The sequence below is a fragment of the Drosophila mojavensis genome, unplaced genomic scaffold, assembly GCF_018153725.1.
Source record: "Drosophila mojavensis isolate 15081-1352.22 unplaced genomic scaffold, ASM1815372v1 contig_151, whole genome shotgun sequence".
Classification (NCBI taxonomy): domain Eukaryota; kingdom Metazoa; phylum Arthropoda; class Insecta; order Diptera; family Drosophilidae; genus Drosophila; species Drosophila mojavensis.
In genome coordinates this window covers 603,741-619,193 of record NW_025318684.1, presented here as the reverse complement: position 1 = coordinate 619,193, position 15,453 = coordinate 603,741, and the positions used below count along the sequence as shown (strand labels likewise).

At 38.4% G+C, this 15,453-nt stretch overlaps 1 protein-coding gene across 1 annotated transcript; it reads left to right on the top strand.

Annotated features, from left to right (window-relative positions):
• Nucleotides 1–5,229: 5,229 nt before the first annotated feature.
• On the top strand, nt 5,230–12,804 carry LOC6585790 (protein BCL9 homolog). Its single transcript, XM_002011380.4, has 5 exons — nt 5,230–5,624; nt 6,388–6,684; nt 6,738–8,891; nt 9,908–10,137; nt 10,928–12,804. The coding sequence occupies exons 1-5, from the start codon at nt 5,468–5,470 to the stop codon at nt 12,539–12,541; spliced, it is 4,452 nt and encodes a 1,483-aa protein (XP_002011416.2). The 5' UTR covers nt 5,230–5,467; the 3' UTR covers nt 12,542–12,804.
• Nucleotides 12,805–15,453: the final 2,649 nt, after the last annotated feature.

Here is a 15,453-nt window from a genome sequence, read left to right as displayed (position 1 = left end):
GGAATTATTATTTTGTAAATTTTGTATGATTTGAATCGTAGGGTGACTATCAAATGGGCCATTATGACTTAATGCAATGATAATGCATAATGAGTAAAGCTTGAGTATAATATGACATGTGTATTTCATATATTGCAAAGCATTTAATAAAGTTAGTAGTGTTTTACGATAATTTTTTTCGGTTAAAAATGTGTATAAAATAATTTTAATTATATATAGACACATTTATAAACATGATTAGCAATAATAATATATAAATGTACTTATGTACATATGTATGTATGTATGTATGTTCATACATAGTACATCTGTGTAAAGTGGTTATGACAGTCCATAAGACCGACCAAATGCAAATGCTGGGCTTTAAAATTGCTACAAGCAGCAAGAGTAACGCACGCAGGTCACAAATGCTCATACATGAAGCAAGGGACTACAAGTGTGTGTGTACTTGCCCGTCGCGAAATCATATTGTTTATGCGTATCAACGCTTTCATACCCTTCCCACGAATAACCATCGAAACGCTTACATTTTGTTTGCATGAACGTGGCGAACGCTTTACAAATTTCGGTATACCCTTCACTCAAAAGGAACGAGCTCAGATCGTCGCGAACAATTTTCAATTTTTGTGCGCTGCTGCCATTCGAGAGACCATAGAGAGAGAGCATAAAGAGAGGGAGAGAGTGAGCAAGGGAAAAAGAGCGCATAGCCGTGCTTCATTTGGTAATGCGTGCATTTCGTGGCAGCGCTCGCAGCACACTGATTTTGTCTTGCCTTATTTTCAATGCTTGAGCCTCAAGAGACTGAGCCGAGCAAATACGAAGTTGTGTAGTCTCCTCAGCGCATTTTTTCGCCGGTGAAAAAATTTGTTCTAGATGTCTAGTCTATGTGTTCTCTGGTTAGTGCTTTGGCGCAACTTCGCAAGTCGGCGGCTCTTTTTGGTAAGAAATACATTTATAAGAAGCAATTAAGTATAAAAATAAGTATTTATTTGTAGGTAAATTTTCGTTGGTGTTGGTGGCTGGACAGATTATCACGGAACGACGAGCTGCCTTAAAAGCTAAGCATGTGGACATGCTTGTCTTTCTTAATCATAACTCTTGGATCTTGGCAGAAGAATAAAGGCCATGCATTTAATTTTAATTTTATCTAAACTCTTTTTTGTTATAGTCCATGAAGGATCTCATTATTGTTTATTAAAATTTTTATTTTTATTTTTAAATATGCATTTATTTTTTGTTTTTGAACTTGAAAATATTTTCGATAGTACTATCGATGCTATTGAATAATTGTTGTAAAACCATCGAAACTATTGAATGTTGCAACCATCGATAGTTTTACAGCTCTAGTTCTCTGGTTAGTGGTTCTATGCAGTGTTGCCGTTTTTCCCCGAGAAAAACCAGCTTTAAAAATCGATAATTTGCCCCGTTATTTTGGTATCGATTAAAAGCATTATCGAAAACCAGTAATAAATTTATATCTCCATCTTTAAAGCTAGTCACCAAATTTGTAATTTAGATTTACATGTACTTTATGGAATTTCGATTTTTGTTAAAATTTTCCCCCCACCCCTAATTCACCCGCTCACCATCACATTTGTAAAAGGCGTATTTCGAATACTAGATACTTGTGCTTTGGTAAATACATGCATATCTATGTTATATTCATAATCTGAAAGTTTCATGAAGTTCATAGACCAGCCACAAGAAAAGTTATTAAACAATTAAGTTCCCATAGTAAGCGCAAACTGCAGCCAATGCGTGTTTATGCGTGCGTGCGTATGCCTGTGTGTGTGTGTGCATGTGCGAATAATTATTGATATATCAATTGCTCGAAGGTTTCAGGGGATCTCGTAGTCTCGGCAAGAGCTTTCTTACTTGTTTTTCTCTACATTTTCAGCAGTTTTGAATGTTGGAGCCATTTCCCATAGAACCATCGATACTATCGATATTTGAAAACATCGGACTCAAAAGAAATCGATGGACGGTCCTTCGATGGATTTGCAGCACTAGTCCTTATGAGCTATGAACTATGCTCTCCATAGTCGTGGATGAACAGAGGAATCGACTAACCTAAATCAGTATACAGAAAACCTTATAGCCCATTTGCCATAAGTACAGGGTATACAGAGTGCACACTGTTCCCTCTTTTAAAGTTACCCGTGCTCACTACTAGGGCTGCAAATCTATCGATGGCTGTTACCGATCTATCGATGTAATTTAAATAGTCCGATAGATCGATGGCTTTTTTGCACCATCGATATATTTGTTCTCTTTGCGACATTTCATTGCAGGATTGCAATATGGACAAATTTTTAAAACCGTCAAGTAAGTAATAATAAAAAAAATGCGGCACAAGATATTGATCCGCTCACTTATTGGAAGGTAAGTTTGCTAACTGAACATATGCATAATCTAAAACGTTAACTTTTTTCCAGATTAATGAGTCTCAGTTTGGCGCGATTGCGCAATTGGCAACAAAATATTTATGTGTTCCCGCTAGCTCCACTGAATCTGAGCGAATTTTCAGTAAGGCCGGAGAGATAATTTCTCAGCGGAGATCGGCGTTGAAGCCAAAAAATGTAAATATATTATTGTTTTTGAACAAAAATATGAGCTTGGTTGATGATGATGATGAAAGATCAAATTAAGCAGAAATAATAATTGAAATTAATAGCTATTTTACCAGTCAAAAAAGTACAAATGGATCTCTACTTATGTTTATTATGTTTAAGATAATGAATTTATTGTTTTTGTTATTGTTTTATACTAAGAATTATGTTTGAAAAAAATGAATTAAATACAATATTGTTAAAAAAAAAAACACAAAACCAAAAACTTTTGATAATTCAAAACATAAATTTCGAATTATTTAAATGTAAATAATATAAAAATTTGAATAGTTAAGTACTCAAATTTCATAAAATGTTCCCTTTCAGTTTTTTAAATTTTCGATGGAACCATCGATATATTCGATAGTTTTTTCCATAGATGGAGAAAATATCGAGTGGAGCCACCATCGATGGATTTGCAGCCCTACTCACTAGGGCTGCAAAACCATCGATAGAGGTTTCCCTCGATAGATTTATCCATACTATCGATAGCTCTATTGAAGATTTGAAGTTTTTAGAAATGAACAAATTTTCAATAATTTCAATCATACATCCAGCATAAAATGATTCGTGCAATTTTGTATAAGAATACAATACAATAGTAATCGGATATTTATGTGACGGTTGTATATCTAATAAAATATATATTTTATAACATATGGACACTGACCAGAGAACACATAGACTAGACATGTAAAAAAATTTTTCTACAGCAGAAAATGTTAAGTTGGTCGACCACTATACTTCGATTACTTCATACCCTTCCCACGAATATCCATCGAAATGCTACATTTTGTTTGCATGAGCCTGACAAACGCTTTTATGATTTAGGTATACCCTTCACTCAAAAGGAAAGAGCTGGGATCGTCGCCAACAAATTTCAATCTTTGTGCGCTGCTGGGTTCGGTGATTTGAGCGACCATAGAGAGAGGGAGAGTGAGTAGGACATATAGCGCATAGCTGTGCTTCATATAAGAATGGGACCATTTCGTTTGAGCGCTTGCAGCGCACTGACTTTGTCATGCAATATTTTCACTGCTCGAACCTCCAGCGACCGAGCCGACCAAATACGAAGTATAGTGGTCGACCAACTTAACATTTTCTGCTGTAGAAAAATTTGTTTTACATGTCTAGTCTATGTGTTCTCTGGTCAGTGATATGGATAAAATTGGATGCATCATCCTCAGAAGCGGTGGGCAAAAATCTAGTAGTACTAGCAGCAGCAGTGGAAGACTTAGAATTATCAAAGTGCGCCACAGTAGAATGCGAAGCAGAAGCGCCATCTTAAATGTACGTAATATAATAAAAAAACACACTTGCACTTTAAACATCAGTTTCATGCTTAATTGATGGCTTTAAAAATTTGTCCATACATTCTTCTATAAAAGCTAATCACAATATAATAATATTATTAACTTAATGTTTATACATTCCGGAAAATGCTTACATGCGTCTCTTCGCGCCATCAAGTAGTAAATTATCGATGGATGAAAAAAACCATCGATATATCATGAGAGCCCAAATCCTTCAATAGTCTCCATCGATGGATTTGCAGCCCTAGTGCTCACTCACTACACACAAAATAATCGTTACATAGAAAATACTCGTTACTTTTAGTAAAAATACATAAAAAAGTCACACGACTATACAATAATACTTTTTAGTATTTCCGAGCATGGATTGTATATTTGATATATGTATGTAGCAGGAGCATGCCAAGTAGCTGTGCGAGTTGTATTTACAAATTACAAATAAAAATTTTCTTCGATAAGCAATAGTTGTTTGTATGCAGCTAGAGTGAAAATAGTGTGTGAAATTACTGAGCAGCACTCGCTCGAGCGTCAATTTCACAACTAAAACGATTTTTCGAAGCTAATTGTGTCATTTTTGTGTGTGTGCTGTAGGTATATATGATTCTGTTTTGTGTGTATACAGAATTTTTTGTTGTTTTGTTTGAGTGCAAGCGTTTATATATACAAACACAAACATGAGCCAATGTGTTAATGCGTGTGTTTGAGTGTGCCTATAGAATTTGGACATATTAAAAAAAAAGCGAATAATGAGTGAAATGCATTGAAATGAACTACTGGGAGCTAAAAAAGAAGGCTCATATCTCAGAGCCCATAGACATTTAGTAAAATAGAAATTGAAAGGTTGCAATACGGAACCTACAGACACTCGGGAGCTGAACACAAATTGTGGTGTTCCATGTTGACTTATTGAGAATGCTGTCCACAATAACAGGAGGCGCCAGCCAATCAACATCAGCAACAACAACAAACGCCGATGCAGCGGCTAAAAACCTTATTCAGATTGAAGCCTTGAAAGCGGTGAAAGTAAAAGCCGAGCCCTATTCAACTCTATCGCCAGGTGGGCTAAATAGACAATTTTATCAATGATGTATTTCTTTTTATTTTTCGTCATTTATTTACTCAGAGAACGCAAGTAATCAAACGAATCAAACCATGTCAGATGAGGCGGATACATCTACCAAAAATAATTCCAGCACAAATAATAATAATAACAATAGCAGCAATAATAATAATAATAATAATAATAATAATAATAATAATAATAATAATAATAATAATAATAACAATAACAATAATAATAATAATAACAATAGCAATAGCAATAACAACAACAACAACAGCAGCAGCAGCAATAATAATAATAATAACAATAATAATATTAGTATCAGCAAAAACACAATTAATAACAATGCCAGCAGCGGCTTATCGGATTCAGCTAGACAAAATAATGGGAATTCGCCACAGTCAACTCCAAATCCAAATAATGGCAGCGATCAGTCAAATACGAAGAGCATCTGCAACAGCAGCAGCAGCAACATTGCACAAATGCTAAACTCGTCAGTCGAAAGTGACCTGCACCAGGATGACCTGCTAAAGAAGAAGAACAACAACAGCAGCAACAACAGCACCAGCAGCAGTAGCAGTGCCAGTACCTGTGCCAGTGTCACCATCAGCAGCAGCAGTATCAAGGAGGAGGATTGTGGTAAATAATGTGTATTGGGCTATTACATTTATCAGTTTCAATGGGATATGCTCGGTTTGCGCGTCAACCTATGGAAGCATGCCGCATGCAGATACAAACTAGAATTATGCAATCTTTCGCGAAGCACACAAGCCGGGTGTAGCTCGTGGCAGACGTGAGGACCTAGACTAGACGGGGAGGAGAAAAAACTAGCATTGAACGACCATATACAGTCGACTTTTGTTATTTCAAAACTGCATTATTTCGAACCTCTCATTAATTCAAAGTTATCACTCAGTAATGCGAACTAAAAATCATTGCTAAGACGCGGTAATTCGTACTCATATGGTTAAACACTCGACAATTCGAAATATTTTAAGAGTTCCTTGAATTTCGAAATAACGAGAGTCGGCTGTATATATAGCCATATATATATGTATATATATGGGAGGGTGGTAAATCAGCAAACATGAATCTTGAAAAGTTACAGTTTCGGAACTTCAGCGTCTAAATAGCCATATATGTGTTTCTGCTGTAGTCCGTTATGGTCTCTAGCTCAATAATTATGGAGATCGACACGATAATGTCACATCGTCTCCGAGATCTTCGTCCATTGCGTTACGCGGATACAGCCATGTTTGTAAAATATATGTTTCTACAGAGGGATAATGAGATAGGTCTTGATCTGCGTTTTTTACAACTATATTAAGATATATGTTGGGATATTAAGAATACTAACTAATAATATATCTCTCTAATCTATATATCTCTCTCACTTATAAAGCTAACCCAAAGTTGACTTCGAGTCAAGCGAATACACCTGCTAATTCAACATTGGAAAAATCAAATCAAAATAGTCAAAGCAACTCAATAGTTACCAATAGTAGCAGTACAAAAGGAGCAACAACGGTAGCAACAGCTGCTCCTACTGCAACTACAACGGCAACTGTTAAGGAGGAGCCGACAGATCTCTTGCTGGGAAATTGCTTGGTGAATATGAAGAAGGAAGATCATTTCTCGCCAAGCATGTCGCCAGTGGGATTTGGATCGATTGGTACAACAGATCGATCTGTTACACCTGGTGAGTTCATAAAAATAAACGAAAAGCCTAAATTAAACGTATTATTTCTCTAGTTAAAATGGAGCTGAATGAGAAGCCGCCATCTGTAATGAGGCAAAGCACTGACAATGATCTTGTCAACTGTAATGCATTGGGCAATACGTTGGATGCTGATCGTATGGGCGATATAAATTCCACGAGCTCCAATCTAAACGCTAATTCAACTGTAACTGGACCTGGACTTGGTGTATCTCTCGGCCTTGGCATCAATGTTTCGCCGAATGTTGGTGCAGCTAGTACAGGAGTCGGCGGTGGAGGTGGTAGTGGTGGTGGTGGTGGAGGTGGTAGTGTTGGTGGTGTTGGTAGTGGTGGTGGTGTTGGTAGTGGTGGTGGTGTTGGTAGTGGTGGTGGTGCATCATCCAATTTTATGGGCAACAACAATAGCGTCGGAAACTGTTTGGACTATATGCAGCAGCAGAATCATATATTTGTCTTCTCGACTCAACTAGCTAATAATGGGGCAGAATCTGTGTTAAGCGGACAATTTCAAACGATTATCGCCTATCATTGCACACAACCGGCGACAAAGAGTTTTCTTGAAGACTTCTTTATGAAGAATCCAATGAAAATGAACAAGCTGCAACGACAGAATTCGCTGGGCCTCAACATTTGCAACATGTCCGGAGCAGGTGGACCTAATTGGCTCAATTCAAATGCGAATTCCAACAATCCAAATTCGAACCCAAATCCAAATTTGACCAAAATGCTGCAGCCGCAGCACCAGAAATCGAAGGCTCACTTTAGTAGCCAAGCTGATAAGCGAAACAACTTTGGTGATCCAACAGTAACAGCCGAATCACTTGTTAACGAAAGCGACTTGATGTGTTGGGAGGCAGGAAATGGAAATCGCAGCACACTAGACCCAGATTCGCAAGCCCTGAAGCTACTGGAAGGTGTCGACAGTGTTCTGGGAAAATGCAGCAGCACAGACTTAAGCACGGATAGCAATATAATTTCATTGCAGGGTGTCAAAGTGCCAGACGAAAACTTGACACCGCAACAGCGACAACATCGCGAGGAGCAATTGGCTAAATTGAAAAAAATGAATCAATTCCTGTTCCCAGAGAATGAGAGCGGACCTGCCGGCAGCCAGTTGAACAAGCTGCCAAATGATGCGGCAATTGGAAATTTAATGATGAACATTGCCCCGACAGGCGGTGCATCAAATGCACAAATGCGACAAATGCAATTGCAAATGCAAGCGGCTGCAGCGGCTGCACAGCAGCTACAAAAATCGGAGCACATGTCACAGCTGGGCGAGGATGTGCTGATGCCATTGCCATCTGATGTTATTGGAGATATTGGAGCTGTTATGACATGCAACAGTGGGCAGAAGAACAACTTGCCGGGAGCAAATGCAGCAGTTGCGGCGACAGCAGCGGCAGGCGGCGTCGGAAGTGGAGCAGGAGCAGGAGCAGGCCCTGGCACAGCTGTTGGTATGAATATTAACATGAATGTTGGCATGCAATGTTCAAATAATCCTAACTTATTGGCTAATTCGCCAGAACTGATAAGTGGATTTGGTAATACAAATTGCGTTATGGGCATGGGAGTTGGCGACAAAACTGAAGGCGGTATGTCTCCCATGGAGTGGACCAAGTTGCAACAGCAGTTCTTCGAAGAACGCTTGAAAGTGGGCAAAGCGGCCTGTAGGCCGACAAGCATGTCTGGACCTGGTTCCGGTCCTACTCCCCAGCAATCGATTACGGCACTGAGTACTAATAGTACACCAAATGCTGTAATTCGAAATAATGTACAAGGACCGCCACCGCCATATCATCCTACTCAACGTTCGGCATCAGTGCCTATTGCCACGCAATCTCCAAATCCTTCCAGTCCCAATAATCTGTCCCTGCCATCGCCACGCACAGCGGGTGCCCTTGGATTACCATCGAATTCACCTAGCATGGAACTAAACAGTAATACCAATTCGTCAACAAGTGGCACAGTTGGAGGTGCAGCAAATATAGCCATAGCCGCATCGAAGAACTGTTTTCAGACCGACGCCGGATCGCCTCCGAGTCGACATCGAAATGCTGGAAACAATTCATCAAGCGTCAATGCTTGTGTGAACGTGATGAATCATCATCTAAACAGTAATCCCGGTACGCCTCTTTCCCACCTTTCGCCCAAGGATCTAGAACCGTTTAACGCAACGTCAACTGCTGGTAATTAAATTTAAAAATGTATTGGGTAGCTCAGGCAATTGCGTGAAGTTTCAAAGGTTCCACAAGATTCAGCATAAAACAAGTAATAACGTTGCAGTCGGGCGTTACCGACTGCGGAATACTCATTCACATCCCATCAACAATTTAGTAGTTAAGTTTTGCTCTAATACTGTAGAAAATACAGCTTTTCCGATTTGCCACGCCCCTACTGGGCGTAGACACCTCATTTTTGGTCAGTTCTTAGAACGAGATAACGGTACCCTAACTGCAAAGTTTGAATGCTTACCCTCAAAAAATGTGAAAATTACAGGGTATTTTTCGATATGGCACGCCCCTAAAAAGGCGTAAAAATTATTTTTGGGTAATCGATAGAGAAGTTTACTGGTATCTTAACTATCCAAATTTGAAGCTTCTAGCTTATATACTTTGGGAGCTATAAACTGTTGTGGTTTGCCACGCCTCCTGTGGGCGGACATATATCCGATAAAGCTTTTTGATCTTGAGTGATCAGCCCGAGTATATATACAAAATTTGAGGTCTCTAGCATTAATAGTGTCCAAAATGTAGCAGAATTTAAAAAATTACTATATCTTCAGGTCCGATTTGCCACGCCCCCAATGGGCGTAGATATATCCGCCATAGCTCGTGATCTTGGGTGGTCAATGCGGATCTATATTCCAAATTTCAGCCTTCTAGCTCTTCAACTAACACGATTTCTGGCATATCGCAAAATTTTTACGCATAACTTAAATACCATTAGACCTAGAGATTTCAGATTTACATGTGTTTTTGTATGTGTAGGTATAAAAAAGTACAGAATGATTAGAATATCTGTTCTTTGCAGGGCTCAGGGTATCTCCTAATCGAGCAGCCTCTTACTTGTTCGCATTTAATTCAATTTATCGAGAATTTGGAAAATGCACAGCAAAACCCTTTAACAACCACTCATTTGAATCTTGTGGAAGGAAAACGTTCTATTATACATAATTATATATGCAATTTTCACGTCTTTTTAGGTGAAATGAAAAACACTAGACCAAGTCCGCAGCGTCCTCGGTCTCCAGGAAACCCCAATGCAAATGCCAGCGTAAATTCCACGAATAATTTAATCGAACCAAATAACATGGACTCACGATTTCCGGCAACCAGCCCGGGGCTAAACTTTAATGCACACGCACATGTGCAAAATAATCCAAACACTGCCTTGAACGCATACAAAGGCTCCAATGGAAATAATCCAATCGACGTAAGTGCAAATTGATAGTTTTTTAACTGATATTCGATAAGATTTAGTCGATAATAAAATAACGATTTTTATGCCCTGAACCTATTGAAAATGGGAAATCATGGTAAATTGGTTTTGTTAAAAGTATGTAACAGGTAGAAGGAGGAGTGGCAGACCCCGCAAAGTATATATATTCCTGATCAGGGCGTCGATTTAGCCTTTTCCGTCTGTCTGTCCCCCTTCCGTCCGTATGTATGAACGTCAATCTCAGAAGATATAAGCGCTAGAGAATTTAAATTTTTTTCCTAGGTCCGTGTATATCACGCGCATATCGAGTTTTTCTCTAAATAGCGATAATTACAACTGATATTGCATTATTGATTAAAAACCTTATTGAAAGTTTGTTATTTTACTATATCTCCTACACCTTTAGGGCTACAGTCTCTAAACTTTAAATATAGACTTATATGTATTTTATTTATTTTTGATATTTGTTGTAATTTATCCCCCACCCCTATATCCACCCCCTCACCTTTCAAATATACTGACAGACGGACGGACGGACAGTCAGATAGACGGACAGTCAGACAGACGGACACGGCCAAATCGACTCAGCTCGTCGCCCTGATCAAGAATATATTGTATATACACTATGGGGTCTGCCACGCTTCCTTATGCCTGTTACATACATTTCAACAAAACCATTATACCCTGATTTCCCATTCTCAATGCTAAGGCAAAGAGTCCTAGGTATAGCAAATATTATTTATTTGATTAAACTGACAAAGTCCATTGTTATTTTAAATTTTAGCGTCAAAATTGTGGACCCAGCGGAGGACCCATGCAATTTGGGCGTCGTTCGGATAATGTGCCACTGAATCCGAACAGCAGCAGCAATCGACCAGCCTTGAATAAGATGGCACAGAACTTTGATCCAATATCGTCTCTGGCACAGATGTCTCAACAGCTAACGAGCTGTGTATCGGGCGTGGGCAGTCCCGCCGGCGGGATGAATATGATGGTGCCAGGTCCAGGTCCACTTCCGGGATCAGTTGATATGAATATGGAGCATTCTGCTGCAGCTGCAGCTGGGTTGGTGCCCAATATGGATGGAACCAATATGGAGCATATGAGTAATGTTCCAAACAATTGTCATTCGATAAATCCGTTGATCAACTCGATGGGACAGCGCATGCTGAATCCCAAGCTTGCTGGCTTGGGCCCCTCCAGCTTTAGTCCGGGCCCAAATGGCATGATGCGTGATGGATCAGGACACGGACCTGGGCCCGGGTTTCATGGGATATTACCACCGGGCGCACGAATGATGGGTCGCATGCCGGTCAATTTCGGACCTAATTTCAATCCAAATATTCAAGTGAAGGCCAGCACACCAAATACAATACAATATATGCCGGTGCGACCCCAAAGCAGCAATAGCGGTACCAGCAACAACAACAATAATAGTAATAACAGTGGCAATAATGGCAATGTTCGAATGGCGCCTAGTTTGGAGTTCTTGCAGCGATACGCCAACCCACAAATGGCAAACCCAATTGGAAGTGATGGGAGTCCAATGATGATGAACATAAGCTCAGCGCCCGGCGATCAGCAACAACCGCAGCAGAACAAAATGATAAATAATCATGGCAGCATGAATTTTTTTCAAAATTGTAATCAGCTAGCTGGCCTGGACGATGAAGTCGTTGGGAGTGTGGGTGTAGGATTGCCAGGGCATGCCGATATGACCCCAATGATACGAGGCATGCGCCCTTCTGGGATGCGACAACATGGTTTGAGCAACATTCGCTTGCAGGCCCCAGCTGGCAACAATATTGTGAATCATCGACATCAAGGACAGTTTCCTGGCAGTGCCGATGGCTTGGATTGCAATGATCCGACTGTATTGTTTAACAATGGGGCTGGTAATTGTAATTCGCCAGCAATGTTTGCAGCAGCACAGCAGCAGCAACAGCAGCAACAGCAGCAACAGCAGCAGCAACAGCAGCAACAGCAACAACAACAAACCCAACAACCACATCAGCAACAACATCAACAAGGTCAACCTAAGGGTCAGCAACAGCACATAAAGTCCATGCCAGGGGGCATGTGTCCAAGTCAAGTGGGCATGCAAGGCCCAGTACCACCCGTACAATTACCGGGGCAAGGACATCCTAGCATGGTTGTTGGTAGCAACAATAGTAATCTTATGTCATCAGCTGGCAACGGGGTGGGTGTAAACTTCGTCGGACCGTCGTCAAATGATCTGAAATATGCGCAGCAATATCACAGTTTTCAACAGCAACTATATGCAACAAATACTAGAAGTCAACAACAGCAACAGCAGCAGCAGCAACAAGTTGGCGGCAATATGATACCTATGCCACCAAATTTGTCGCCGAATCCCGCATTTTTTGTCAATAAATAAGATCGGATCGGATCGTAATCAATCTGTCGAACGAACGAAAAGCTAGTCTCTGTATTTGAAGGCATCGGGCATCAAAGTTAATCGCAAAATTTCCTAAGCCAAGATGAAATTCACTTCAGAAGGGAATAAAATAATAAATTTCCTCAAATTGATAAATTAAAATTCAAACTATACATGAAATTCTTTATCAGAAGTTGAATTACTTGAAATGGTAAATATATAATTGCTCTAGCTTCTAGTATAATTACTAAGCCAAGAAGAAATCGATTTTAAAAGATTGAAAGCGGATCAAACAACGATTGACTGATGGATATTTCACATCACACGTAAGAATAATATATATACCAGAATCGATATCGGAGAAATTGCCGATAGTTTTTGAGGACAATGTATATGTATAATTAGACTTAGACTCAGCTCTGCAGCTCTAAATACTTATTGTAATATGTATTAAACGCAATTAAGCATATATATATACATATATATATATATATATATATATATATATATATATATATATACATATAAATATCAATGTTAAAAGATAAGCGCATGTAAATTCTTCCATTAAACATGTGAATCCAACATCGACATCGATATCCTAATTTAAAATCTTATGATATTTTCAACAGATTAGATAGTACGGAGTTATCTGGTGCACTGCAGCTTTGAACAAATATATTTTATTACATTGAAACTTGTTTATATTCTGAATTTTCTGAATATATAGTATACTACGTGGACTATACGAAGATATAGAATATTATAGGGAGTGCAAATTAATGCAACATTCGATTTATAGTGATGATTAATCGATACCATGTGGATCGAAATATATCGATTTTGATATAAGCATGCATTGGGAGAATGCGCTCGTTCGTACTTTCTATAGTTTCTTCGACAAGACTATCACTATTTATTGATTATAATGGTGAGTCGATTGTTGATTATCACCACTCGGGCAGTCAGTCGGCTAGCCATTTAGGAGTATTCATATGTATGTAAGCAAATCGCATTTGGTTTTGTTTAAAATTTGATTTATTCTCTTAACATAACTTCAGTACAATGCACATTAAGCGAGCGACCCTGTTTTTCGACAAAAAAAAAAACAAAATTTCTGTTTTAATAAAACTTTATTTTAATTTACATTGTAAATAGTATATACATTACTAAAAAGAAGTCTTTTTGTTCTAATGCATCTCTGTCATTTATATAACGGCTTAAAGTCAGCTGTTCGATCATCTGCAAGTAATACTAAACAAGTAAGAATGCTGTAGTCGAGACTGGTCGACTAGGAGATACCCTGAACCCTCAAAGCTGATATTCTAATCGTTCCGCACTTATTTATGCATTCATATATACTAGGATTACCATGTGGGCCAGAGGCCATTCCGAGACGGTCAACGACTACGAGACTACTAAAAATGTTTGCATTTGAAATCATTCACTCGTCACACTCACAATAAATAAATGAAATTTTTCCTGTCTTCCTATTTAGCATAATTACATTCTATTCGGGCAAATTTCAAGTACATCCATACATATGAATACATCCTTATATTTCATTGTTGTTATATTCATGATTATACTTCTCCACAAGTCTATTTTTCCCAACATACATAACATTCCTTTCATTCATCATTATTTTATAAAACTGGGAACAACTTATATACACCAAATTATATTGAACAGTAAGTATGTTTTTAACATTCTCCACCAGTAACTTATTTCTGTCGTCTGACCACTGCGTATTTAGTATGGCAATTTGCTATCTTTAATTCTTCCGAATAACAGCACGAGTGTATGTTTGTTGCAAAAAACTCTACTACCTTATCTACGCTGCTTTTCTCAAACAAATTCTTCACTTGTCTCGATAAAAACTTCTTCAAGTTTGCATTTTATGTCGCATTTTGTCAAAATGAATTTTTTATCGAAACAGCAGAAAACCGGGACAATTTCGTGTCAGGTCGGGACACCGGGACGTCCAAAAGCTGGATATGACCCGGAATTCCAGGACGGATGGCAACCCTATATATATACATGCTAAGTGTGGCCGAAATTGTGGGAAATTTTTTTGTTGAATAATTTCTCTTGTAGTGAGACTATTTTTATGAAACTTTCAGACGTGATCATAATATTTAAATGTATGCATGTTCCGAAGCACAAGTCTCTAGTACTTAAAATACGTACAAATTGGGGGCGAAAGGTGCCTGGTATTCAAAGTCTGTAAATTACAAAATCTTCGTATCCATCAACTGTATATACACAGTAAATCTGAAATCTTCAGGTCTGAAAGTGTTCAAATTAGGCTGAAAAAAAAAAAAAAAAAAAAAAAATTTTTCGATCATTTTCGATAAAAAGGTTATCGGATGAGCTATCGAAAAATATGATAAACTTGTACTGCGTATGGTATACATAAGTAGCATGCCAAATTTCAACTCTCTAGCTCTTACAACATCAGATCCGTAGCAGGGCTATATCGACTCAGCTCGTCGTCCTGATCAAGAATATACATATCGAGTCTGCGATGATTCTTTCTGCCTGTTACCACTAAGTGGTTAGTGCTGTTACATATTTTTCACAGAACCTTATACCCTGATTTCCCATTTTCAACGGGTTCAGGGAATAAAAATTGAAAATAAGAGATATGATTTGATTATTAAATAATAAAAAAAATTGATCTGTAATAATTTTGTTTACAATTATTATCTTATTCTGAAGATAGTCCAACCACAAGAAAAGTTATTAAGCAATTAAATTTCCGTAGTAAGCCCACACTGCAGCCAATGCCTCTTTATTTATTTATTTATTTATTTATTTCTTTCTTAAAGCTATTGACAAAAACGAGAGTCAATTTTAATGTGTGTGTGCATGTGCGAATAATTATTGAAATATCAGTTGCTCGAAGGGTC